This window comes from Cloeon dipterum, chromosome 3 (genome assembly GCF_949628265.1).
Source record: "Cloeon dipterum chromosome 3, ieCloDipt1.1, whole genome shotgun sequence".
Classification (NCBI taxonomy): domain Eukaryota; kingdom Metazoa; phylum Arthropoda; class Insecta; order Ephemeroptera; family Baetidae; genus Cloeon; species Cloeon dipterum.
In genome coordinates, this window is record NC_088788.1 from 28,371,471 (window position 1) to 28,396,523 (window position 25,053).

Sequence of the window (25,053 nt, forward strand, 5' to 3'; positions counted from 1 at the left end):
CTTTGAGAGTGACCTTTGGTGCTGGAACGCGTGCTACGCTCATTAAGCTTTAAAATCCAGCATGCGTGACAAACGAACGCACCATCAGATTATTGGAAACGCCGTCCAGCGAGGCAGCGAGCGAGTCGGATTCGGGAGCAAAAAAGGAACGCATGGCGAGTGAGAACACAGAAATAGTCGCCCTTTGATGCAATTTCGCTTAATGCACGCTGGATAATTGAGTCTGTCATTTCATTAAGCTGTTCACGGGATAATTAAAATAACAGCGTGATTGTTCACAGTGATAATGCGCACACACACAGAGTCCTGCTCGGCGGCGGTGCCGCTAATGATCTTTTGTCCCATTTTTATCATTAAAAAGCGAGCGAGCTCGCGCGCACAGGCGTCACACAGTGCTGACTGAGCCATTCGTAAATCGCGCGCGCACCACACTCGAATACATACATACGTGTGAGTAAATGAAAGTAGTGTGGCAGAGAGCGGGGCCTGCTCGCTCATAATTACAAAAAAGCGGTTTGATAATCATCGGCTCTTAAATTACGTTCAAATTTAGTATGAACAAGCGGAGTCGATGCGAAAAAATGTGGCACGACACTTTTTATTTAGAACTAGTCACATTATATGAAATGAAATGGAAAACGTGTTTGTTTGATAACAGGCGACACGGGCGGTGCAAAACTCGCACTTTTAACACAAATTGGCCAAAATACTATTCGTGCAAATGACGTGAGCAACTTAATTACTCACGAAATAATACAATTTGCTACCAAAATTAATATACAATTTTAGAGCAAACAAATCTGGACTTTTATGTTTTTCTTAATACATTAGAGAAGAATGTTCTAATCTAGGTAGCTGTCTCTAAATAGACAAGTTCAAGCGTAGTTCAGAGCTACCTGGGGTGAGCACACAGCATGCACAAATTGGCAGGCCACTTTGTCAAATATTGCATTGAGGTTTAAGACTATCAAACCACCAAAAACCTTTCCAAGGCCAACAAACAAGTTTGTTATGTCCAGTCACCGTTTTGCACACGATTTTGCACTGATAACTATGTTGTTTTTCTCCCCTAATTTGTTTTAATCGCTCTATTTCAAAGAAAAAACATCAGATGCCCATAAATAGACACCTTTAAGGTAGAATTTAACCATTTTACGCGAATGTTCAACAGGAAATGCACTTAGCGGGCGATGAGATAACTTTCCCAGCGCCGACAGTGTGTCTATGCAAGCTGCTCTGCATGGCGCGTATTCTAATTTACCCCACTCGAGCGTTCATTCCTTCTTAATCATTATTCTTTCCTGTTATCAGTGAACCGCGGCAGTTGATAATAATGAATTCTCTATTTTCTGCCCACAGATACGCCAAGAGAAGCCCTACTACAATGCTGACCCGGAGGTGGATTCACTTGTGAGTATCAACTGAGCAACTTCCTTTCTGACATTCCAGCTACATATGTCGTCAAATATTTTGCCTTTATCGCTATTTGCTCAGCATCAGCTGCTGTGTTTGAGGAAATCTGCTCTCTCGCCCCCTTTTGAATAGGAGACCATTTTTCCTTGTTATCCTGTAAAAAATAGCGGCAAGTCTGTCGCTGCTTCTGACTGAATCACATATCCTCTATGCTAGAAATCTTGAGCGTGCATTTTTGATAACCGGAAATTCAACCAACGTCAATAATAGCTGATATGTTTAATTTTAACCAAGTTGATAAGATACGGAGCAATTGGATTTAAATTTTTGTTTGAATGAACACATCTCAAAATGGCTCACATGTCTCAAAAATTTTCAAATTCTCTCCTCGTTTAAAAGAATAAATCCGTAATCAAGTACTGTAGTTTAAAATGTGTCTCAACATAGGGATTACAAAATTAATATGAAGAAAATGCAAAGCAATGTCGTGTAATCCTGGAACTTTTTTTAAGCGAAAACTAGGTGTGCCCAAGTTGGTTCCAATTTAGTCCTGGCCACAACTATACAGTTTCCTTTCTCATCAAACACGGCTGTTGAGAATGCATCCTTTCGACTTGCACAGGTCGGTGGCTCTCGAGTGAGGTAGCTTGATACGCACCCACCAGAGAGCTGCGGGCCAGCCATCTCACTTAAAAAGGAATTAATGTGCCTTGGCGTGGAGGCCGATTTTCCGCCGGGTCATGTGCACTTTGTTAGCAATGACTCTGCACTAATTGTGAACTGCAGCAGGGGAGATAAAACGGCCGTCTCTCTCTCTCTCTCTCTCTCTCTCTCTTGCGCGCGTGTGTGTGTGTCGAGTACTTTCAAACCATTCTCACTCACACACATGTACACGCGAGAAAGGCAAAATACTGTTTTTAATTCTCTTAAGATACTTTGCGGCCAAACAGGCTGGGAAATGATCGCGTTTGTTCTTCTCCTTTTCACCGCTCTCACTCGCAGCATGACCGATTGTTTGGCTTGTCTAACACTCTCTGCAAGTATTTACCTAAGTCAATCTTTATTTAAAAAGAGAGGAAGAAACACACATTCATCTCGAGATGATAAATGATACACTGCATGCACACACTCCCAACGCGGCAGCAGGCGCAGCACCTTGACAAATATTAGGCCCGCGAGAAGAAGTAGGCTCAAATGAATCAATCAGCCGCCCGCGTCTTTGTTTTCGAGCGGCACGCCACTAACTAGACACATAAGCAAAGACAAATTTAGATATCAATATCCTCATTGGTGGGCCAGAAGTTTTCTCTTTGGTAATGCTGTTTTAAATTTGAAGAAATACTTGTTCTTTAAAGGGTACTCAGCCTTGAGTTTGAGGTTCCCCTTTCCCACGTTTTTTTTCTAGAAAACTACCCTTGCCTAGGGCCTGTATACCACCCACAAACCCAAAAGCCATTGCGGCACATGCACTCTCAAAGCTAAAGATATTTTTTGTCACATGCTGTAAAACTTTGGTCTTTTGTACCCAATTTCATTCAATTTCGAGACAAAAGGCACCGACGGACTTTCAAAAGTTTGGCAATGCAGTCGCCACCGACAGCGGGTGACATAGGTTTTTGTATTTCCTCTTCCCAAACTAAACTAGGAAAGCCAAGCGTGCTCTCAGTGAATATAAGAGCGGGTCAAAGAGACAAGTATAAATAGCCGCGTTTATGCTCGCTTTCTTTGATTGCCCCCATCCCGAGTAGCCATATAATACCACACATTTTATTCACCAGCGACGAGCGACCACAAGGCACATAGTGCCCTCGCATACAGCGCAGGAATAATTTCCCAGCTGTTGGCGCAAAAGTGTAGCATAAAAGAGTGTTTATAGGGCATTTTGATGATGATGACGGTCAATATTATTACCCAGCGCGAGGGAATTATACAGCCTCTCAGTTGGAATGCCTGGTTGCCTGCTCGTCGGATGATTTATTGCACATCTCTCATTCACTCAAATCACTATCATCATGCTATTATTTTAATAATAATCCCCTTACAACAAAACACGAGCGCTTCTGCCAACTGGAAAAAAAATAATTCAATGCGAAAAAAGCGTGCGATTTACACCACTTGCTCACGGTTGCGTTCAATTGGCTGCTTTAGGGTTGCCAGGGGCCCATGTAAAAATACGCTAACTTGAGACCAACGTTTATCTGCAAGAAGCGGCAAAGGCTCACCACTGACACATTTTTTGCCAGATCAACCACCACCTTCCCGTGACGATTGATTTACGCTCACTCAGGCGTAATTAAACCGGTGGGAAACGCAGAAATGGTCGTTAGCGAATAAATCACGCTCGCTTTTTGCGACCACGCCCACGCACCCCTAAGCCACCTTCGCCTTATTGAGTTATTACCACGTGCAGAGTCGTTCAATAGTCTCCAGAGAGTGACACACACTATCAACGGCGGTGCCGCATTTGCGTGATTGTTTGTAGAATGATGCCGAAAATGCTCGCTCGCGCCTGCACAGTAATGATAATCGTAATAACACGCGGACATAAGGAGCGGACCACCCACTGTGTCTTCTCGTTGTAATATAAATTAATACCAGGGCATGCATGCAAATCCCCGCGCCGTCCCCCGAGTGACTTTTCTTCTCGCAGACAATATGATAATGCGCGAGACAGACTTACTTATAATACATATATAAGTATGGCCCAGCCGTGCGCCGACTGTGGTTTCACTTTCAACTTCTCATTCCCATCGATGTATTTAAACGTGCCTTTGTCTGAGTGCCATCTCCAGTGATAAATCTCCCTCGGCCAGTGTATCCCTGCTCAGAGTGATGCAGAAATTAATACCATTGTGTGTGAGTCTGTATATCGCGATGCTGTTTTGACTTAATAGGGTTATTTTTAGCACCTTTTGTGCCGACCGCGAGAATAATTTATCGCCTTTCTCGGCTCTTTCCCGTTTGACTTAAAAGGCAATTGAATAATGAAACGGGTCTAAACGCTTTATAGTAATTGTTTCCAGCTCCGAGATTCTGGTAAATAATTAAGAAGAAATTTTGTTTGAATGGAGAAGCTGGTGTCGAGGCTGCTGGATTACTCTCTACAGAAAAATCAAATTATGCCTTTTAAGCTGAAAATTGCTCTTAACTGGAAAATCAGGAGTGCTGCACTCATTACTAAAATTGACAATGCCTCGTCAGAAGGCCGTTCGCGTCAGCAGAGCTGGTTTCAATATTATGATTTGAAAATTTGAACTTTGATTGGTGCACTGCAAAATTTAACAAAATGCTTCACGCTGTTTCATCAATTTATATCAGTTTAATTCAAAGTCAGAAGTTCACTTTAAATTGAGGATATTAATCTGATTTTTCTCGTGTATCGATTTCGATGCAGCCATGGGGGCCCATTAATACCATATTAATTTATGAGTTGTATTTTAACGTGGTGCAATCACGTCATCCGAATGCATCATAACAATAAATACGTCGACGCGGGCCTCGATTAAAAAACTTAATTCCGACTCATTAATGCACACTCGGCCAAGCCAAAACACACGCTCCGCAAGGGTCGTTACTTTTTACGATTTCTTCCTGTGCCGTCCGAAAGCTGGCTAGCTTTGTAATTTTGGAGCCGCGGCCATTATGTTGATTTTATTGGGAATGAACACGACTCGAATGCCGCGGCCGGCTTCAAATAATATAATTTCCATTATTCACACACACACACACACACACACACACACATAGTGGATGAGAAAGACGCAGTCCGCCGTCTACATTACGCGCATGGAAAGCCTGTCGTGTAGTCCTTAAATTGCTTATAATTTTCGTGAGTTGCATGATTATCTCTCTTCTTGCTGCTTATTTATTTTTCGAGACAACAGTATTTCAGGCTGACTGAGAAACGTGTGGTGTGTGCTGGAAGAAGCGTGTGTGCGGTTGAATGCGAGTTTGAGAGAGAATAAAAAGCAGGGAGAGGGGCGATCAGTGCGGGATTTGTATTTTACTCCTCTTTGCATGCTGATGATGTGAATAAAATATATTCACCATAAAAGATGCAGCTTTTTTCTCTGGTGTTTAATGTATTCCCCTTTTTCTCACTCAAACACATATCAATGGAGAAAAAAATTCGCCTAAAAATATTTGAATTTTTTATTTCAGCCGGCGGAGCCAAAAAATTATTATTTTGCGTACGCTGCGCTTACTTTCAAGGGAAATGATTAATATTCAAAGTGCCGTGGCGCGGCGACTATTTTCAGCACGTTTGACCCTGGAGTTTTCGCGGATTTAATAATATGCCACTTGAACTCTTTCCCTGGTGCTGGGAGATTACATTATTTTCTATTCGAATGAGTACATGCACACACGCATAATTGCGGTAAATTGCGAGCGCTATTACTCATTTCAGACCACCAAGCTGTTCTCAATTAGAGAGTTTACATTTGGAGATTATGTTGAAATCGTTTTAGCCACAAACTTGTTACAGACAAATTGTTTGTCTAACCTGTTAATGGCTTGGTTTAGTTACAAAAAAAAAATAAAAATAAAAATAAAAAAATAAAATGAGACTCTTTAATTCAATCCCAAGTTTTATTTAGATTAATTAATATTAAACCACCCCTCGGTTTGGCTTGTAAACATTTTTTTCGTTCTAAAATTTAAATTTTACTCAATTTCAAAGCTGCTATTAAATCAGACTAAATAATTGGGCGTAATTTTCCTCGAAACCTCTCCCAGAGCAAAGTCTGTCTTGGTTGTGTTTGCACAAACAACGCGAGAGGAAGTTGGCCGCGGCGCGAAGAAAAGGCCCAGCTGCCAGCCAGGGTCGGGGGTGCGAGGGGGCGCTCGGCAGCAGCCACCCGTCGCTGAGTGTTGCACACATGTGAGCTAGAGAGAGAGAGAGCGAGCAAGCGAGTGTGTGTGTGTGTGTGTGTGTGTGTACGAGCAGCAGCGCGCGCGAGAGAGAGAGAGGTGACTTAGTCACTGCTCTGGCCACCCTTGATAAGGACCGTGTTGACATACCGATATTTGCGTTGCCTGGGAAATGCCAGATAAGCGGCTCCTCCTCCTGCTGCTGCTCGTCGCTGCTGTATGACTTGACACGAACACCCTTAAAGTCGGGGCTGCTACTGCCGCTGGCCGGCGACGCGCACATTACACACAATACACACATACGCTGCCTGATAAATGATGAACCCTTCAGTGCACGCCGTGATAGGATGCGTCCGCCGGCCGGCAGCGCCATTTTAATGGGCCCTGAAATGTGCGAAAGAGCCTGAGGTGCCGTATGCTAGAACAAATCTCGTCTGCTCAGGCCGGCGGGTCGTCACGTTATCACACTTGATCAATAAACTGTACGCACAGTGCTGATCGAAGCGCTTACCCTGTTCAGTTTGAGAGGCTATGTTGCATTGAAATTTTTCAAGAGCGAGATTAAGAGAATCACCACCAGGTGTGAATAAATAGAAGCTTCAGTATCAATCGGTGTTGAACTCCGTTTAAAAATAATACTTTGTTGATTGGAAATGTTTTGAATGAAGGGATTCTTTGGCTTAAAATTTCTTCAACACTTACAACCTCTTCTAACGTAAATGCATACAAATAAATTACATCGAATTTGCCGAGCTGTCCAATTTTAATTTGGAATGCGCACTTGCCACTGCGATGTTGCGAATTAATTAACAAATTAGTAGACTTCACACCATGGCGGCCGCCGAGAGCGGTGAAACAATGGGCGCGTTTATGAATAAAAATAGAGTTATGTAATTCCGAGTGAGCAAGCAAGGCGCGCTTGGCTCGCTGGGCTGGGAATCAAACGGCGGCCAACATACAAATGGCAGGCATCAAAGGTGGCGTGCGTATGTATTAAGTTGTTGTTGCTGCTTATGTAAATAGCAAAACAGGAAGTGAGCGCTGAATTTTTATTCACGAATTAATTGTAAATGCTGTCAATGTTGCGGCTATAAAGAATCCATTAATGCTGAATCTAGATGTGAGCCCGCTGCATTTCAATTCTGTAGAAAGTTGCGAAGATACCGAATTTGCAAGGAAATGGGATAATAATTACATTTTTTGCCGTTTTCGACGAATTTTTAACGGGTCGATTTTCTCTCTTCAAACCAAGAGTGGACAAACTAAACTTATCAAACATAGCACGAGCTGCACAGGCTCTCTAATTAACCGATGTGCAGTCAGTGAGTGACGGGTAATTAATTGTCTCTTCGCTGTTTCAGATGGTACAAGCGATACAAGTGCTGCGGTTTCACCTGCTCGAGCTGGAAAAGGTAAGACAATAATGCGTGAGCCTGGTCTGCACTCTGGCAGCCTGCTGCTTTTTTACTTCCTCAAAAATCAACACGCATCACATATATTTATGCATAGTGCCAATGAACGTCTCCCGAAGTTGATTTATGCTTCAACCCTTGGGTCGGAAAAAAGTGGCCCGTTTGCATAACGTAATGGGGATTAGATAGGGCATTCCTGGTGCGATGGCACGCTGCGATAAGTATAGAGTGACCAACAACATTCCTCAGCATCCCACGGCCGGCCACCTGACCATCCATCTCTCTCGCCCCTCGGGATATTAATCTGAACCCTTGGCGTGCGAGAAAAATGCCAAAAATCTTCCCCTCGTGCACTAGCCAGGCGTAATTACGCTCCTGATTAATTAGTCATTAGCGCAATTGCAAGCTGCTTTCCAACAAGCAGCTAAATAGAGACTTCAAAGGATCGAGCAGGTTTCACTTTCCAACGCGGCGGCGGCGGCGGCGGCAAGACGTGCATTAGCGGAGAGATTTATTAATATAAATCAGGCAGAAAGTGCAGTCGCGAGTGTCACGCGGATGACATCGAAATGCACTCTCAATTCATTAATGCTGCTCCTTTGGTTGTCTCCAACAACAAGGCACGCACAGATTGCCAGCAGAAGAGTACATTTTCCGCCGTCGGCACAAATACACGTTTTGGCAGCATTTCAAACTGCCCCGGGAATGTATACGTACTCAGCTATTTATCCCGCGCGCCTGCAGACGTAAATGGAAGAAAAACCTTGAGTTGGATACACTTACTCTCAGCTCGCTCAATAAGGAAATTGTCATTCAAAAAGCAATCTCGTCTCGCTCATATGCCTGAAAAATGGCGTTCTATTACTTCTTTTCGAGAGGTGGATTCCGCCACAACTCTTTAAAACAATTGTACTATTCCTTGGTTTTATTATTTTTTGATCAAATTTCTTACGACTTAAATTGCAAATTGTAGTTATGATGCATAGTGATATGAGCTGTCCTGTGCAGCCGAGAAACACCAACCGATATTTCTTTAGAATTGGCAGTAGAACTTGATGGTATTTCCAATAAAATTGTTTCTTGGTAAGAATATTAATTTGTTTCAACATGCACTTTGCCCTTTTGAGCTTTGAAATATTGCATCTTTTATTGTTTCTTGTATATTACTTAAAGGTAAAGTTATGTTTTGTCGATTACTGTACCTAGAAGATAAAATTAATGTTGCCTTTAATGGTTTACGTGGAAATGGTGCTTTTAGTAAGATCGGCAAAAATGAAACATTTTAGAGTTGAAAAATCTCAGCAGGTCAGTCTCACAGTAAAAATTTCCACGTGCTGGTGAAGAATTTCTCCTACGACTCCTGCACTAGACTTACAGACATTCAAAACATTACACTCATATACCTGCAAAATCCAATTTAGACAATAATGCAAGAAAAATTCGGCCCTACGAACATTCCTCCACAAGCTAGGTTGAATTAAAATAAAAATATTCGAAAATTTTATACGCCACTCGCACATACTTCTCATATACATACAAACCTCTATAAAAAGTACTCGCGCGCACGGGAGACATTCACAAATAATGGGAGATGAGAGGAAAATTCTTTCCGAGCCAGTATGCAAATGCGAGCGCATTCCGAGCCCAAACTTTGAAAGCCAAGAAATCCATTACTGCCAGAGCGTATTTTCCATTTTCTCTCGCGCCGCAATATTCTGGCGGCTGCTTTGAATTTATAATTAATTTCTGCCGGTGCGATGTCAAATTTCCGCCTGAGCTGCCTCGGTAATTAGACAAGCCAGACTACAATGTGGCCAATTTTTAATTAACGCACCATTCGTGTGAGATATCTGGCGCGTTCACAATTTAACTCCGATAACACCTGATCCGAGCCAAAGAGAGTCGAAGAACAGAAAGAAAAAAAGCTTTTTACAGGTCGACCGACCCTGGTGCCATTTAATATATGGTCTAGTGGTCAATCGGGTGTAGGGACGAATAAATATGTATGAAAAGTGAACGCTCGGCGGCTCTGACCAAAGAAGTCGTGATAAGTGGAAAGGCGAGCCCTTGTGACAGTGGAATAGAGTCGGCTGGAAATTCCTCACACGCGATTTTCTTCAGTCGGTCTGTCTGGCCGGCCCCGACTACTTTGCCCGCGCTCATTCTTCTCTCTCTCTCTCTCTCTCTTGCGCTCCTCTTTGCGCGGAGGAAAGACGCAGCAAAATCGCGTGTGGATAATTTAATGTACTCGCGCAGGAATGGTGTAATTACCGCGCTTTGGGCCGATGCTGCTTTTTCCACCTGGGTTGCACAAAAGCGGGATAATTGGGGTGCCCGCTCTACCTCCGAGGTGTCTTCTCTGCACATCTCGACCTTTCGTTGTCGCTCATTAAATTATTTGCTTTCTTTCCCACCTCGCACTCAACACGTTTCCTCCTTTTACGGCCATTTTTCTTGAAAGCTTCTCACCAGATGTCAAAATGCGTTAAGGCGAAACGATTTTTCCTTCCATGACAAAGAGTAATTTGTTTGTATTTAATTTTTAAATATTTCACTTCCCGCCCCGACCGTCGAAATGATTTGAATTTCGTTTGAGTTTTTATTTCGTGCACCCAACCCGTTGAAATTTTTTCTATTGCCATTAACAATCTATATTTACCAAAATATTTTGATTTCTCGATTGGACTCCTATGGCACTGGCACGCCAGCCATTCAAATAAAATCCAATGTATTTTAGAAAATCAATTCTTTTCATCTCTGGTGAAATGAGCAATAAAAGGTGCAAAAGCGCGCACGCAGCTGCCAGAATAGGATTTAAGTTGAATAGCCCGTCTAGGGTTGCCAGAACCCATAATGGAGATTCATGAGGCTCCGATTACGCCAAGACTTATGAAAAAATGAGTGTTTAAATACATTTTCACGACTTTAACATGGTTTCGACCAAGATGGAGTTTTTCCTTTGACGTGGGCGGCGTTTGATTCGTGAATTCAGTGCGGCCGTCGCTCTTTGGTTCTCACAACGCGAATCCCTTCCTTATTATTATCATCATCTTCTTGATCTGAACGAAAAACGCTGGCTCGCTCGGGATGGTGCACCATATGATTATGGACATTCCAGTCGCGCTCATACTCTGTAATTTCCTCCAACTCCATCCATTTTGGTCTCCATAACGCTCGAGGGGCGCGTGGCAGCCGGATAACATTATGCGCGCAGCACCACCACATCGAATGCCCATACAAGACGAATTTGAATATATTCGCTTTAAATATTCATTAGAAAAATACCATTTCGTCCGCCTCTCGAGTTTACGCACATTATCCTGAAAATCGTGGAGAATTGCCACAGGGTGCATGCGTTTATCGCTGGCCAGGTATGGCCGCCTCAATTATTCCCCACCCACCTCATCGCTCTCTAATCTGTGTGTATATGCATGTGTACACTCTTTATTTTCCCCAATGTTCCGCCCACCGCGAGCCAAACCGCGCAACCTAACCGGTTATGTATTGTTTTGAGCCAACTTTGAGCGGATATATGTATGTACGCACATGCATTGTGCGCATGTATATAAGGGGAGATACATATAATTCTGTCAAGCAGCGCCATTAACTGCCAAATCAGGCAAGGTATCAGCTGAAATATGTTCCAAAAAATATTTTTAAGATTTAATCAAGTAAAATTACTTGATACCACAATTCTAACTAAGTTGGGTGGCTTTGATCGATATGGTTTGTAAGATTTATTGGAATTGTACCTGATTTGCGTATACCTGCGTTACAATTTTATCAATATTTTTTCGCAATCCAACAGTGTAATTTAATTGTAAAATGAAGTTTGTTTTTACATTATATACCAACGTAAAAATAAATAATACCTTGGTTTTTATTAGCATTATAATTTATTTCTTCCATTTAATAATATTTTTTGAAAAATAATTGCAAGATCTCAGGCTATTAGACATTGGTCAAAAGTTATACTTACTAATAACCACTTCTGATTGTGATCTTATCAAAAGTTTTTTCTCACGAGAAACTCACTTGAGTTGAATTGCTAAAATAATTTACCTTGGTAATACTGCTTTCTACAGAACTTACACTGCATGTTATGAACTGAGACAGATTGCCACAAAATAATGTTCTCCCATTTTTTACACCGCAGATAATTTTTACGAGCACAAATTTCCCTTGGAGCACAACAGAGAAATCCTTTGTTTACACAATGTCAGCTGGAGAGCCATTATTTACCCGAGCGATTGGCGCGCACATGTTTGCCTACTGAGAGGGTCGAATCGATTATATGCAAAGGACGAACGAACGGAAAAATTTTCACCCCGCGCGCGAGAGAGAGCAGAAAGACATGCAGGAATCCGGAGAGGAATTCAAATTAAAAAGGGTCGAGGCGCGCGCGTGTGTCTTTTTGCAATTAAAGAGAAAAATGGCGCGGTGCAGCATGAGCCAACCAGGCGGCCATGAATGCAGCGCAAAATGAGAGGGAGCGAGAGATTTTGATTAAAACAATTAATCATTGGGCGTTCATGCTGACAAGAGTGCGCATGGTGGTTTCTAATTGTGCTCCGCCGGCCCTGGCCCGTGTAATCCCCCTGCCCGCCCGCCAGCCGGGCTGCCTGCCTGCCAGGGGTGTGTGTGTGTATGTTGTTTTCCGAAAGACTAGGGTCTCCGCGATGCGGTTTCGAACACGGGGCGCGGCCATTATTCCTCTCCGCTGGATTAACGTTATTATTCGGCATGGGGTGCTGCTCTCGTCGGAATGCCAAACATTTTTATTGTGCAGACGACAAAGAAGACAAGCGAATCACGGTTATCGTCATTTCATACACCCCGGCCTCGAGCCGGAATTTGGAAATTCGTACGTTGGCAAACGCGCGCTGGGCCAGAGAGAAGAAGTCTTGTTTCTGCTCTGACGCTGGTCGGATTCGGCTGGGGGGAGAAGGGTCAGAGATTTCAGAGATGGAAGGTCGGATAAAAAGGCGCACACGGGGAATAATATCGTGCGGCTGCCAGAGAGCAATATCTGTCACTTTTTAAAGGAAAAATAATGCCGTCTTGTATTTTATTACGAAAAAGGCAACGGAACCCCCTAGCTGCAGCCTCCTCTAATCTTTCCTTATTCTACCTGCCTCCATTACGCGCTGGCAAAATAACAACAACGGGGATGCAATAATAATAATAACAACAACGACGGTAGTGGAGGCCGCATCGATTTTTGGCCCCGGCCTCCCAATTTATTTACGGCGGATGCCTGGCGAGCTGATGTTCTTATTATTTCTCCATTCTTGTCGTGAAAAAAGCTATTTTGCCCATGCCGCATGCTTGATGTACGAAACGGCCCATGAAATAAATCTGCACCAGCAGCTTCGTTATTGGCATTCCAAACCAAGTAACAACTGTTTTCGTATATTTCATTCGGAAATAAAACTATTTTTTTGCCTACTTTGTTCACAGGTTCACGAGTTGTGCGATAACTTCTGTCATCGATACATAAGCTGTCTGAAGGGCAAAATGCCGATCGACCTGGTCATTGATGAAAGAGACTCGTCAAAACCGTTGCCAGACTTGACAGGTTCGACCAATGGCAACGACGGCACCCGCAGCAACGCTGACTCCACCTCACACGACGGGGCAAGCACACCTGATGTGGTGAGTACCTTTCACATTTTTTTTTGAAGTCGGTGATAATTATATAGTGTGAAATACGAATTTTTGGAAAGGCATAACGTTTGCAAAAATCAATTGAATTTATTTTATGTAAATCCTTGAAGCTGACCATTTCAGTAGCTTCTCGAGTTGCCAACGTAAATATATACCACCAGAATACATTCAACGGGAGTCTCAGGTGCGTGGCATTAAGTGCAGGCACGATAATATTGGCTGAATTATTAGCGGCGGATCGGGCCATCGAGCGGCGAGGGCGGTCGACGGAGCGAGGGAGGGTTGCGCATTTGCAAGACGAAGAGCAGGCGAGGTGTTTAGTATGCAAAAGGCGTTGCTTGCAACTTGTAATATTAGGAAGGCAGGCGGGCACGGGAAGCTCTAACACAGATTTAGCTAACTTTATTTGCATAGGATTTCTATTTCATTTGCACAATGCATAATGGGGCCGAATTTAATTCAATTGTTGGTTGGTTGGCTGCTTGCTTCGGGCTGAGGAAGGAGGAGAAGAATGAAAAAGTGATTACCGGCGTGCGCGGGATGACGGCCAAATATTAAATGCAGATGAGCAGCAGCAGAGCGGGCGGCCAATTAAATTTATCTCCTTCTCGCGGCGGCGGAATTGCGAATGAGCTTCCATTCCCACACTTTATCTGCCCGGCGCGTCTCCTGCTCAAGAGGCTGCCTGCCGTCCTGGTGCCAGCAAGAGCAAACACGGCAATAAACAGATTAGGCTACCTGTCCTGTCTCGCAGGCGCCTTAATTGGCCGCAGAAAGGGCCACTGCACTTTCGATTTGCCCGCGAGAGTAATCCAAAGGGGGTGCGGCCGAGGGGTGTGAACGGTTTTAACGCACGACTGGACGGACAGGGTTGCTCTCATGCTCTTTTTAAAATAATAATCTCCTCGTGGCGATGATACCACCAGACTATAAAATGAAACCCTTCTAGTTTTATTACACTTTAAGGTCATAAAATATGTTTACAAATGGTTTACTGTGCGTCGGGTGCGCGTCTGTGTTTCTCCTAAGCGTCATTAAAAAATAAGCAGCAGCAGGTAGCGAATGCATTTTTAGTCGTGTTTCTTTCTCGCCTTACTTTCCTCTGATTGACGGCTCCATAAAGCAATAATTGGGCGATCGCGGGCCCCACCATAAATAATCCTGGGCACGGGCGCGTCTGAATGGGAGCCAAAATCCTCTCCATTGATCTAGTTTTTATTCGCGTGGTCTACGTTCTCTATTTTTTCATTCCGTCTAGCTCACGGCACTGTTGAATGGGGCCCAGGCTAGAAATCCTATTTGGCACAGACACTTAAAAAGTCCAACTGAACAATTTGGAGAATTCACATAAAGACTCGGATTTCAATTCAATCCTTTCTTGTTTCAATACCTAAATAAGAGGGGATTTTGCAGATCTTCGGCAAGTTTTGACGGTCGTTGGCCTATATGCTCATTATCCTGCATACGCACACTAAACGGGTGGAATATTTTCCAACATGGATGGTGTTTAGATGACTTTTTGCCTCAGCAGCGCCGGGTGCATGCAATCTCACTCTTCCTGGAAGTGTGCACGTATATATAAATTGGTATGGCAGCTTGCTTGCTATGAGTGTGAAGTCAAATTAGTGACGCCATATAAAACACCTCTCTTCTTCTACTTTGCCTATTGTTATCTCGTCTTGGCGGCGGAATTGCGAACGGCAAGAGTTTTGCTCCAAAGAGAGAGGAAATTTTATTGCCATTACTATTCCCTCCTCCGTGGCAATTTGGTATAACAAAGTGAGAAATACACATTAAAATGCGAATTCAGCGCCGAAATTAATTCCCTCACACGTCGGCGAGGGGAATTTAAATTGAAAATCCGGCTCATTTCTGCGCGGCACGCTCGCTCGCTCACCTAGCTTTTTCTGAGCTGATTAGAATGCTGGAGCGGATTTCCATCAGCGTTCTTTTCACTCTCCGCCGCCGGAGTAATTGCCGAAATTTCTCGCGTAATTGTTTCGACGGAGCAGCAGCAGCAGTAGAGGGATGCAATTATTTCGAGAGAGAGCTGCGGGGCGCGTGCAATTAAACGATTTTTCTACCAACCACGCACAACGAATAATGTTTGGCGCCACGTTTGCTAGACGCCAATATTGGCAATACACGGTCGGGGCAGATGATGAAATAAAACAAGATGAATCGGCCGTGCAATAACTCATCGTACCGCAGTAAAAAGCATTCCGCTGATGCTGCCTGCCCATTGTTTAAATCATCAGCGGCCGTATAATTTCAATCTCTCTCGACTCAACAGAGCCATTCTGCATTTCGCAAATTTGCTTATTTATTCCTTCAATTTCTCAGGCAAATACGTATAATTGAGCAGCGAACACACTCAAGCGAGCATCTCGCTCTCGCTGTGGTAGAGTTTTCCTTCCTGGGCCGTTTTTTTCATCGCGCAGAGAAAGAAAGAAAGACGAATCTCCTGCAGGGAAGCTAACCAGACAAAACAAAAGCCCGAAAAATTCCAATCATCAAAAAGAGCTGGTATGAAGATGCTAAGGCAGAGAAGATGATGTTGCTTTGTATCACGCTGAGAAACCTGCAGTGCTCAACAATAACTCGGGCCCGCGGGCTGTTTTTCTATATACCATTGTTATTTATCATTACATAAAAAACACAACAGCACCAGGAGTGTACTTCTGACGAGGTACTTCAAGGTTTTCAAAAACCCTATAGCTCCTCTACGCCATTTACGCTATATAGTATATATGCCGCTCAGCCTGGCTGGCGTGCTCGCCTCAATTATATAAAAAATGTTCCTTTTCCAGCACTGCGCTGCCACAGCTTGTTTTCAAACATATACATATATACGTGTGTGAGCGCGCGGATACCTCCGCTGAGCTAGCGAATCTCTCCGAAATTCTCTTGGTACACTTGGCTGCGTCTTCAATTATAAAATATATAAATAGCCCAGAACACGACTGAGTGAAAAAGAGCAAAAAACTATTTCACGTACGAGCAGGCGCCTTTTTAACTCCTAATTCTATCAAACATCTCGAGCGGAGTGCTTTCATTGTAGAATATAATATATTCCCGAAGCAATAAGCGCCGTCAAACGAGCTGCACATACAAACACACGAACGGGGCACCTACTTAGCGAGAACGGACTATTTTGGAAGATAAAGCCGGTCGGATTAACTGATAAAGCCACAGAGAAGATTAAATTATCACCAGGCTAGGTAAAAATGCTGCCGCTGTTGCCGCCGCCGTCGCTCTCGTGTGCGAGTGTTGATGTCTGCATGATTGATTGTGCCGTGTCAAAGTACCGAAATTCATTGTGTTACAATCGCGTCAAGTGTCTATTTTGAGGGCCGATCTGCATGAGCGATGATTAGACAGTTAACACGCTCCAATCAAAAACAAATAAGGAAAGACAAGGCGTAAATCTTGCCAAAGACTTTTTCTATCGCAATACTTAATTTTTTGGTTGCATTTTAGATTAATTGATGTGCTGAATTAAGTGACGTACTCCAGATTTTTAATAAATTGCAAAGGGGAACTGCAAATTCAAATGCTTGATTCAGATGCTTGAAATGAGGATATAGGTCTGGATTTGATTTTTTCCACGGGTTTATTCTTTCTAGGCGCTCACCCTGAGCACAGAAAAAAAAGAAACGTAATACTTACAAATCCGCAGAAAAATGCCGTTCTTTTCAAAATTCTGGATGCCGTCAATCGAGAATTTACTGGATGTCTGCTTTCTTTCTTGAGGAGAGTCTTCATCTGTTATTTATGCGTCATTATATGGCCGCCTCATTTGTTCTTTAGCAGGCAAGCGTCGCAAATCGTTGCGAGGTCATCCACAAAAAATACTTTCGGTCAGCATCGGCCTGGTCGGAGCAGAGAGGCGTAAAACACTGTCCGAGCGATTGCGTGGGTGGGCGTCATTCGATCCATCACGCACTCTCGCTCGCAAACACATACCCCGCGTTAGATAGAGACAGATATATAGCGAGATGGATAGATAATAATCATGGCGGCGTGAATGAGATCAAGAACAGCCCTCGGCTGAATCCGAAATATAGACAGGTCAGGTGTGGTGGAGTTGTCACTTCAAAGATGCGGGCCCTCTATGCTGCTGCTTTGACTAGTTGACGGCGGGATCGAATTTCCCGCCGCGCACGTATCGGCTGGATAAAAATAGAGCCAGTTTCAATTGCACCTGTTGGTCGGCCTGTGCATTAAAATACCAGTCGGGGCCATTAGGCGCCCTTTTTGCTCTGGGGGCCGCCGGCGAGAAATATTCGTATATTTTTTCTTGTTGGTATCACTCGCGTCGAGTCTATATCCCAAAACATCCCATTCCTCTCGCACTAAAACTCTGGCCGCTCTCTTATTTCTTTCTCTTGGCAGCTTTAGCGTTCTTTTGCCACCACCAGTCAAAAATAGTGTCACCGCTGCCAGAATAACCACAAAATAACGACCCAGCAGCGAGTCGTGCCGCGCAGCCCGTCCTTCTTGCCCTCTCTCTCTCTCTCTCTCTCTCTTTCGCGCGCCGCGCACACTCTGTGCCGCTGCTCCTTTAATTATATCACAAAAAGCACGCGGGTATTGCCGACGCGCGATAATTCGCGCCGACAAAAAGATGACGGCCGCTGTCGGCCCGTCGGCACTCAATCCGTCGTCGGCCGCCCGCGTCGGTGGCTAATGAGCTTGCATGCCGCGCAAATTGGCGCCGAGTGTCGACGACGCGCCAGGAATGCAATTGCAGCGGCCCCTCGGTCGGGGCCCTCTTCGCATTTCGGGGTGGGCCCGCCGCACCAGCAACCCGATGAATGTAGTTAGCCCCGCTGGCGCAATGTTTTGGGGCTGCGCTTGGCACGCGCTCAATTTTCGATTCACGCTTGCTTGCTGCCTGACAAAACTTCGAGACGCTCCGCCAGCGCCGATTCCTTTTTATTTTCTTTCTTGCTCACTTCAAGCTGACGTTCCCAACGTGTGCACGCGTGGTTTGTGGCCCCTCGCGCTTATGCAATCTGTTTGTTACCTGTGGACTAAATTCTTCAAACTTTCTTGCAAAATTTAGCTTCTGCAATGCAAATATTTAATTCATTAATAAATCATTTCACTTTTGATTGAAGCAGTGATGACTGAAAGAAAATGGGGAGGTATAAATCGAAGTGAAGAAGCCTGGCAACTTTTTGTTGCATTTCGGAAAATATAAACAGTTTTACATCTCATACCATAAAATTATATCGCTGGTCATAATACTTTTAACTTCAAACACTTTCTCGCTGGGAACACTTAATTCCCGCTGCTATAAATCAAATGCTGCGGCCTTCCGCTGACAGAAATTACACATTTCTAAATTCGTTCGTCTCGCTCAAGGAGGCACACGCTCGCGCCACGCAGGGCTCTGTTTTCCATCTTGGGCCCGGCGTGCACATTTCTCCCTGGCGGGCGCGACTAGCGTAATGATGATCACCGCACAGATGAGAAGTCGATCCCTTCTCTCTGCGTGTGATGCCCATTTCCGTTCACACGACTAGCTAGCACTCCGTCAAAAGTAGTGAACTTCTTCACAATTTTTCTAAACTTAGATTCGGCTGCTTTGGCGGCGGCATTCGAGTGTAGGGTGCACCCGCGCGTATGGCGTTGTTTTTTCATTCCGTCGAGAAGACTCATCTAAATTTACACTTTGCCTCCTCTCTCACTCTTTCTCTTTCCAACTCGGCTGCTAGGGTGAGATTCCAAACACATGGCCACCGAATTTTAACACTGCTACATGTGGCGTACACACATACGCGCAGCCCAGCCGCAGCAGCGTGTGTATTTTTTCCTCTGTAATGGAATGATTACACACGTGGTGGCGATGATGATAATGATGAAATCCCAGTGTGTGCATGAATACATCAAGAGAACGCCCCCTGTAATAGAGCCATTCGCGCGCGATGACGGTAATAGCGCGATGCTTGCTTGCGTGGTGAAAACGAGTGAGGTGTGATCATATCAAAAATATATTGCCGAGAAGGAATCAAAAAGGAAAAGAGAATTTAATCGAGAGCAGCACCAGCAGCAGTAGCATGTATACGCAGAGGAGAGAAAATTGCAGCCCGGAAATCTCTCTTTACTTTTATGGCGCATTATCATTTTTATTGGCGTAAAATAGCTTGTAAAACGCTCTCTTTCTCTTTGGCCCGCCGTAAAGGGGGATTCGGTGCTTTTTTCCGCCGAGCCTATTTTTGGTCAGGAAAGTCTAATTTGACGGCGGCGTAATGGCGCAGTACGGTCCGTTTCTCGGCAGGTCCCTTCCGTTATGACTTTCTTAACAGCATTAAAGCAAGGTAAATGAGCACGAAAGTGCGCCGCCCGTGCGAAACTAGTGCTCCCCTCGGCTCCATAAAGAGTAATTGCGCGACGCACACCATATACACCCGCAGTCGCTGCATCTGAGGAAAGAAAGCGCCGGGATGCGCCCAGGTGAATTTTAATTAAAGAGGAAAGCTTCTATCTCAGCTTCATTTAAATGGAGTAGAATGGTCAGATTTTTCAAACTTTTTAACTTGTAATTCTAAAAACAGTTTAATCAAACACAGTTTGAAAAAAGAAAAAATTGGTAAACTCTCTCAGCTTTACTATTATGCACGTTAAGGGATGAATGGATTTGGTGCATGCAGGCTCACGGGGATATTTTAGTCATTGAAGAGTGTTGAGATACGTGCCAGGTCATAGAGCTGACGGATTAGGATTATAGACTAGTAAAAACTCGTGGATTGTTTTTATTTCACCGGAGTGAAAATTTGAGGTAAGTCTCATCCGTATTTTTTTCAAAATTGCCTTTATTGATTGATTTTAAAATTGCCGCAATATCAATCATACAAGACACATACAAATCATCCAGAGGCACCAATAATTCTTCCTATAAAATCCTAGCAAAAGTGTGAGGATTAATGGAGCCATTCAGCAGTGAGGTGCGAATATGAGTGATGCTGACCCTCGCCGGCTCTTTTTCCGACTCATTCAATTCTGCAGCAGATATACATAAATTTATTTTTAGTCCTGCGAGCCAACTGACTAACTACGCGCGGCGGGCGCACACCACTCGCATACATTTCCACATAATTACGTGCTAAAAAGACGCTAAGACAGGCAGAAAAAGAGCGGGTCGTACTGCTCGCATTTATATCTCCCCGGCGATCAAAATAAATACACACCCTCAATCCCATACATCACTAGCGGGCGAAAGCGGTGGAAAATGTTTCTTTTTTTTCATTTTGCCAATCGCAATTCGGAAAAAGAAGCAGAAAAAATAGAGAGAGGAAAGCTGGGTGCTTGCAATCCTCTCTGCCATCAAGCTAGCAATCTAAGCCCTGGAAAGTATCAAAATGGAATGGGGAGCAGAGGAGGCAGCGGCAGGCAGGCGGCTAAAATAGCAGCGCGCGGGGCAATCTTTTAATGGGATTTTGCTGCTTAATTAGAACACCCAGCAACAGCGGCAGCGAATAGCACTATGGAGTAGTATAACAGCAGGCAGCGAAGAAAACTTTTTTGCCTGGCGTGCAATTACATTTCTCGTCAGCTAGAAATGCAGCCAGGCGGCCGGAGGTGGCAAAATTATATGTTAAATGAAAGTTGAAAATTTTCCAGCGCAGGGTTGGTCGATGAACTTTTCAGGCCGAAACGGCAACTTCTGTGCTCGCACACTGAGTAATGGAATCTCGAAGCCGTAGAGGAGGACCATTAAAATGAAATACTGCTCGGCTCACCCCCTGTGTGTATATGGCGTGGTACGCTGCTGCCGGCAAACTCTTCACTCAATCCGTGAGTGCTATCAAAGAAAGAGAGCCGAAAAAAGAGCGAAAGGCGGGGCTGCCGGCAAAGTCTTAAATTCGGCCCAATCTCCTGCTCTCGTGGATAAAAAGACGGAGCGGAAAGTTTCTTGCGACATGGACGGTGATTTTGCTCCTCGAGGATGCCGGCCGGGCGAGAAGAGTTTTGGTCTCTGGGGAGGCGACCTTTCACCTTTGTACTCTCTCATGCTTAAAACCCTGCGTGCCGCGCGCGCCACCCCTTTGACTCTGGTTTCCATGACGACCAGAGCTGCTGCTGGTTTTGCGCTGGTGCCACCAGATGGACCGCGATATTTAATATCTTCTTTCTCTCGGCGGCGGCGGCGATGCTTTATGTTAATTTTGACGCCCTGCATGTAAAACCGCCGACTGATAAGCGTTCCACGGTGTCGAGTTTCCATCCATCGTTTTTTGTTTTGTGGCAGTGCATCCCTCTTTCTCTCCGCTGATGTGTATTCAAAGCAGCCGTCCGCATCAAAGTCTCCCACGAGCGGGGAAGCCAGAAGCCACCCCCATTGTCAGAGAGTCGCAATCGGGGCATCGAAATTATCGTTCCGTGCCAAGAGTGCGCTCGTAAAACAAGTCATTTTCCGCGCGGCGAAATTTTCATTTTGGGAACACCAAAACCACGCTTCGCGGCACCCTCCACCATCACTGATCTAGGGACGTGAAAAACATTATCTGGAATAATGAATGACACCTAGTACCAACAATAGTTGGTATTATTTTGTCTTGGAAAATTGCTATTGGCTATGCAATAAAAGTGGAACATTTTATGTAATATTTTTTTCTTGAACCTCTGCTCAGTACATCTCGTGGGCTATGAGCTCGGGCCAAATCTTCAGTGCATAAATAATTTTCGAAAAAAAACAAACGGTTAAAATAGATTCCAACGATAATAACCATCTGATGCATCTTAAAAAAATCACGTGCTTCCAAAGCTCTCAATTGCGGTTTTTAAATCCATTACTTGATATTGCACAGGAGACTACTCTTTTTCCATAACAATTCTCTCCTTTTCCAATTCCTGCTTCCTCCTTGCCGTCGTTCGCAAAAGTGCAGTGATTATTGATTTTGGGGGGTAATAAGGGTGTAATGCACGCTGGCTGCCGCCCCGCGCAATACCTTCAACTGGGACCTATTTATCAGCATCAAGGCCGGATAAGAGCGGCGGAGAAAGTAGCAACATTGCATCAGGGGTGTGCTTTTCTTCTTATATACCCTGCCGGCACCACTCGCTTGCTCTCGCTCTCTCTCTCCACGCCATATAACTTTTTCTACCCCCTGTATCTTTAATACGCTCGCTCAGCCCATTCTGCAGCGACCAATAAATCACACGGACAAATTTAATTATCCTGGCTGTCTAAAAGATAAGAACCATTCACATAAAACCTCTGCTCTGGTAGCTGCCTCCCAGGCCGAACGAATATTATGTGAGAATGGTGCAAAATAGCGCCAGCAACTTGCTCTCTGCGTCAGCGGGCACATGAGACATTGCAAGCGGCAACAATCAATATCAGGCACGACGACACAACAAAGCCAAGATTTGCTGGGAAAGGAAAACTCGGCGGCAATTTGCATTTCTAAGAGCGATTTTTCGCCCGCGTGTGATAAAATTTTAGAAACGGGGGTAATATCATTTCGGGGGTGTTCTCCGGCCCTTTTCTTCCCGCTCAACAAAAGCACCAGTGGATATTTATTTTTTCGAAAATGGGGAGCGGACCGTTTTACATGCAGCTATAGGCTGTTTTGTTTAAAAACCGCAGCTCTCTCACTGGTACGGTACACTCTCCACTCGCACACTGGCTGCAATAATCTCTTTGTAGTTACAGGGGCTATTATACGAGTGTGTGTATGGAAAGGAACAATTCTAATCTAAATTGAGAACATCTGCGTGTGACAGGGATGATGTTCTCTTTCTCTCTGGTCCGCTCGGCACTCGCTGCACGGTCCGCTTTTATTTATAATTTCATACTACCATGCCCGCCACTAGCCAACAGCAGCCCCCCATGCTCGATTTTTTAATTTCTCCCCCGCTCCCTCCACCCTTCCTGGCCGAGCCGAAACCAACATCCACACACACATACACACGCGTGCTTGGAGTATTGTTCGGGTTGGAGAATTCTTTCGGTGAGCGTTTTGTGGCGATTCATTTCCTCCGCGAATGAATGCGGTCCAAGAACCGCGCCATATCCGCTCTGCTGCCTTCAGTTTAATTGTGTGTGCCGCGCGCGAATCAACCCCCTGCTCGGCCGGCTGTGTGATGTAATCGTCAGGCTATACTTTTGTGTGTGTGTTCTCGCACAGGCCAAACATCATTCGCCACCGCTGCGTTTGGCGTGTGCTGTATAGCGCGACAAGATTATAGCCCTCTTAATAATAATTTCTGCTATTGGCACATGCAACCCGCGAGACACGTGCCACCCCCTCTCCGGGGCTGAAAAACAATAATAATTGCTGCCCCCCGTGATTTCTGCGGGGAACGAACCAGTTTCCCGCCCGGTTTCGGGACATGTCACTCGCAGAGTGAAATCTGGGACTCGCTGGGATGAGCGTTACTTTTGTTTGAGGATACGTTCCGTTCTGCTACGTTGTGACAGCAGCACGCAGATAAATCACAATTCATGAGGGAAATGCTTCGATGCCGAACTAGCAACGCAAATAAAATAAGCTTCCAATTTATTTTTCATTTTTCCATGTAATGCTCATCTAGTGGTTGTTCGTAAAAAAAATTAAAAATTGCGAATCTCTCTCAAATAGCAAGTGTATCCAGTTTGCGCCGAAAATTATGCTCTCCGTTTTTATTGGCTTACTTAACATCCCGGAGGAAATTGCTCACTGCGTTTTTTATTTCCTCCTAATAGTTATGGGCCATTTTGTTGAAACCCTGGCGTGATGACTGTTTTTTGTCTAATAGTTATGGCCATAAAATTACAAGTGCTCCGCACGACATAAACGCTGGCCATTAGCCGCAGCTGTAAATCTAATCTGGTGGCGGTTGGCCGGCCGTCGGAAGGTGTGAAAATTATTCCCGGACCGTATATAAATATAAATTGGAGTCTTGTTTACTTATTGCTGCGGCCTTATCGAGAGAATTATTAAGGCAATCAAAAAACTTCTGCTCAAACAATCTGTAAGCGCGCCGAAATCTTATCGGTTGCTCCAATCTTTCGCAAGCAGATATTGCCAGTCAGTGGTCGCATTACGGGCTGCCTACTTGAGAATATTGTTGCTGAAAGTGTTGACAAGCATCGTTTCGTGTCAGAATGTCAAATTATCTTGGCATTAACTTGTCGCCTTATCACTCAAGAGGCTCCAATTAACTAATATAGCACCCATAGCACCACTTTTTGCCTCCAGACATCCATTTTCAAACATTTTTTTTAATTCAAACTCGACAAATCTGTACAATTGATAAATATTAAAACAAATTTTAAAAGTGAAAATATTTTTTTATCGTAGTTTACTCTTTTTGTTTCGTGTGCCGTCAGTTTGCCGCCAACAATCAGAAGTGGCTTGCCAGTATTGAATAAAATATTTTCGCAGTTGTTGCCCTTTATGACTGCAACTTTTTATGGATCAAAACAGTGCTACTTTTCCTCTCCTATAGGGTACCTGAGGTGAATTTCTTTTGTGTAGCCAAAGAACAAACTTCCTCGCTGGGTGGCTTCAAGGCCTTTGGCCCTCAGAACATTACTATTATTATTTTCTACGGTGTTCCTCTTTTTATTGTGCAGCTACTGTGTTCAAAATTTTATGAGAAGTGCCTCTTGCTGCATTTCTAAGGTTGCTTGAGGTCAGCAGGAGAGTCGGCACTTGGAAAAATAAGAGGAAGAAGCGGGATGCTCTGCGTGGGG

At 44.4% G+C, this 25,053-nt stretch overlaps 1 protein-coding gene across 10 annotated transcripts in view; it reads left to right on the top strand.

Moving 5' to 3' along the window:
* The window catches only part of hth (homothorax), a 118,081-nt gene that overhangs the window by 10,099 nt on the left and 82,929 nt on the right, over window positions 1-25,053 (top strand). For all 10 annotated transcript variants that reach the window (XM_065482950.1, XM_065482957.1, XM_065482956.1 and 7 more), the window contains exons 4-6: window positions 1,360-1,410; window positions 7,647-7,697; window positions 13,158-13,352. In XM_065482950.1, coding sequence (XP_065339022.1) covers window positions 1,360-1,410; window positions 7,647-7,697; window positions 13,158-13,352 — 297 coding nt within the window. The remainder of the gene's footprint in view (window positions 1-1,359; window positions 1,411-7,646; window positions 7,698-13,157; window positions 13,353-25,053) is intronic.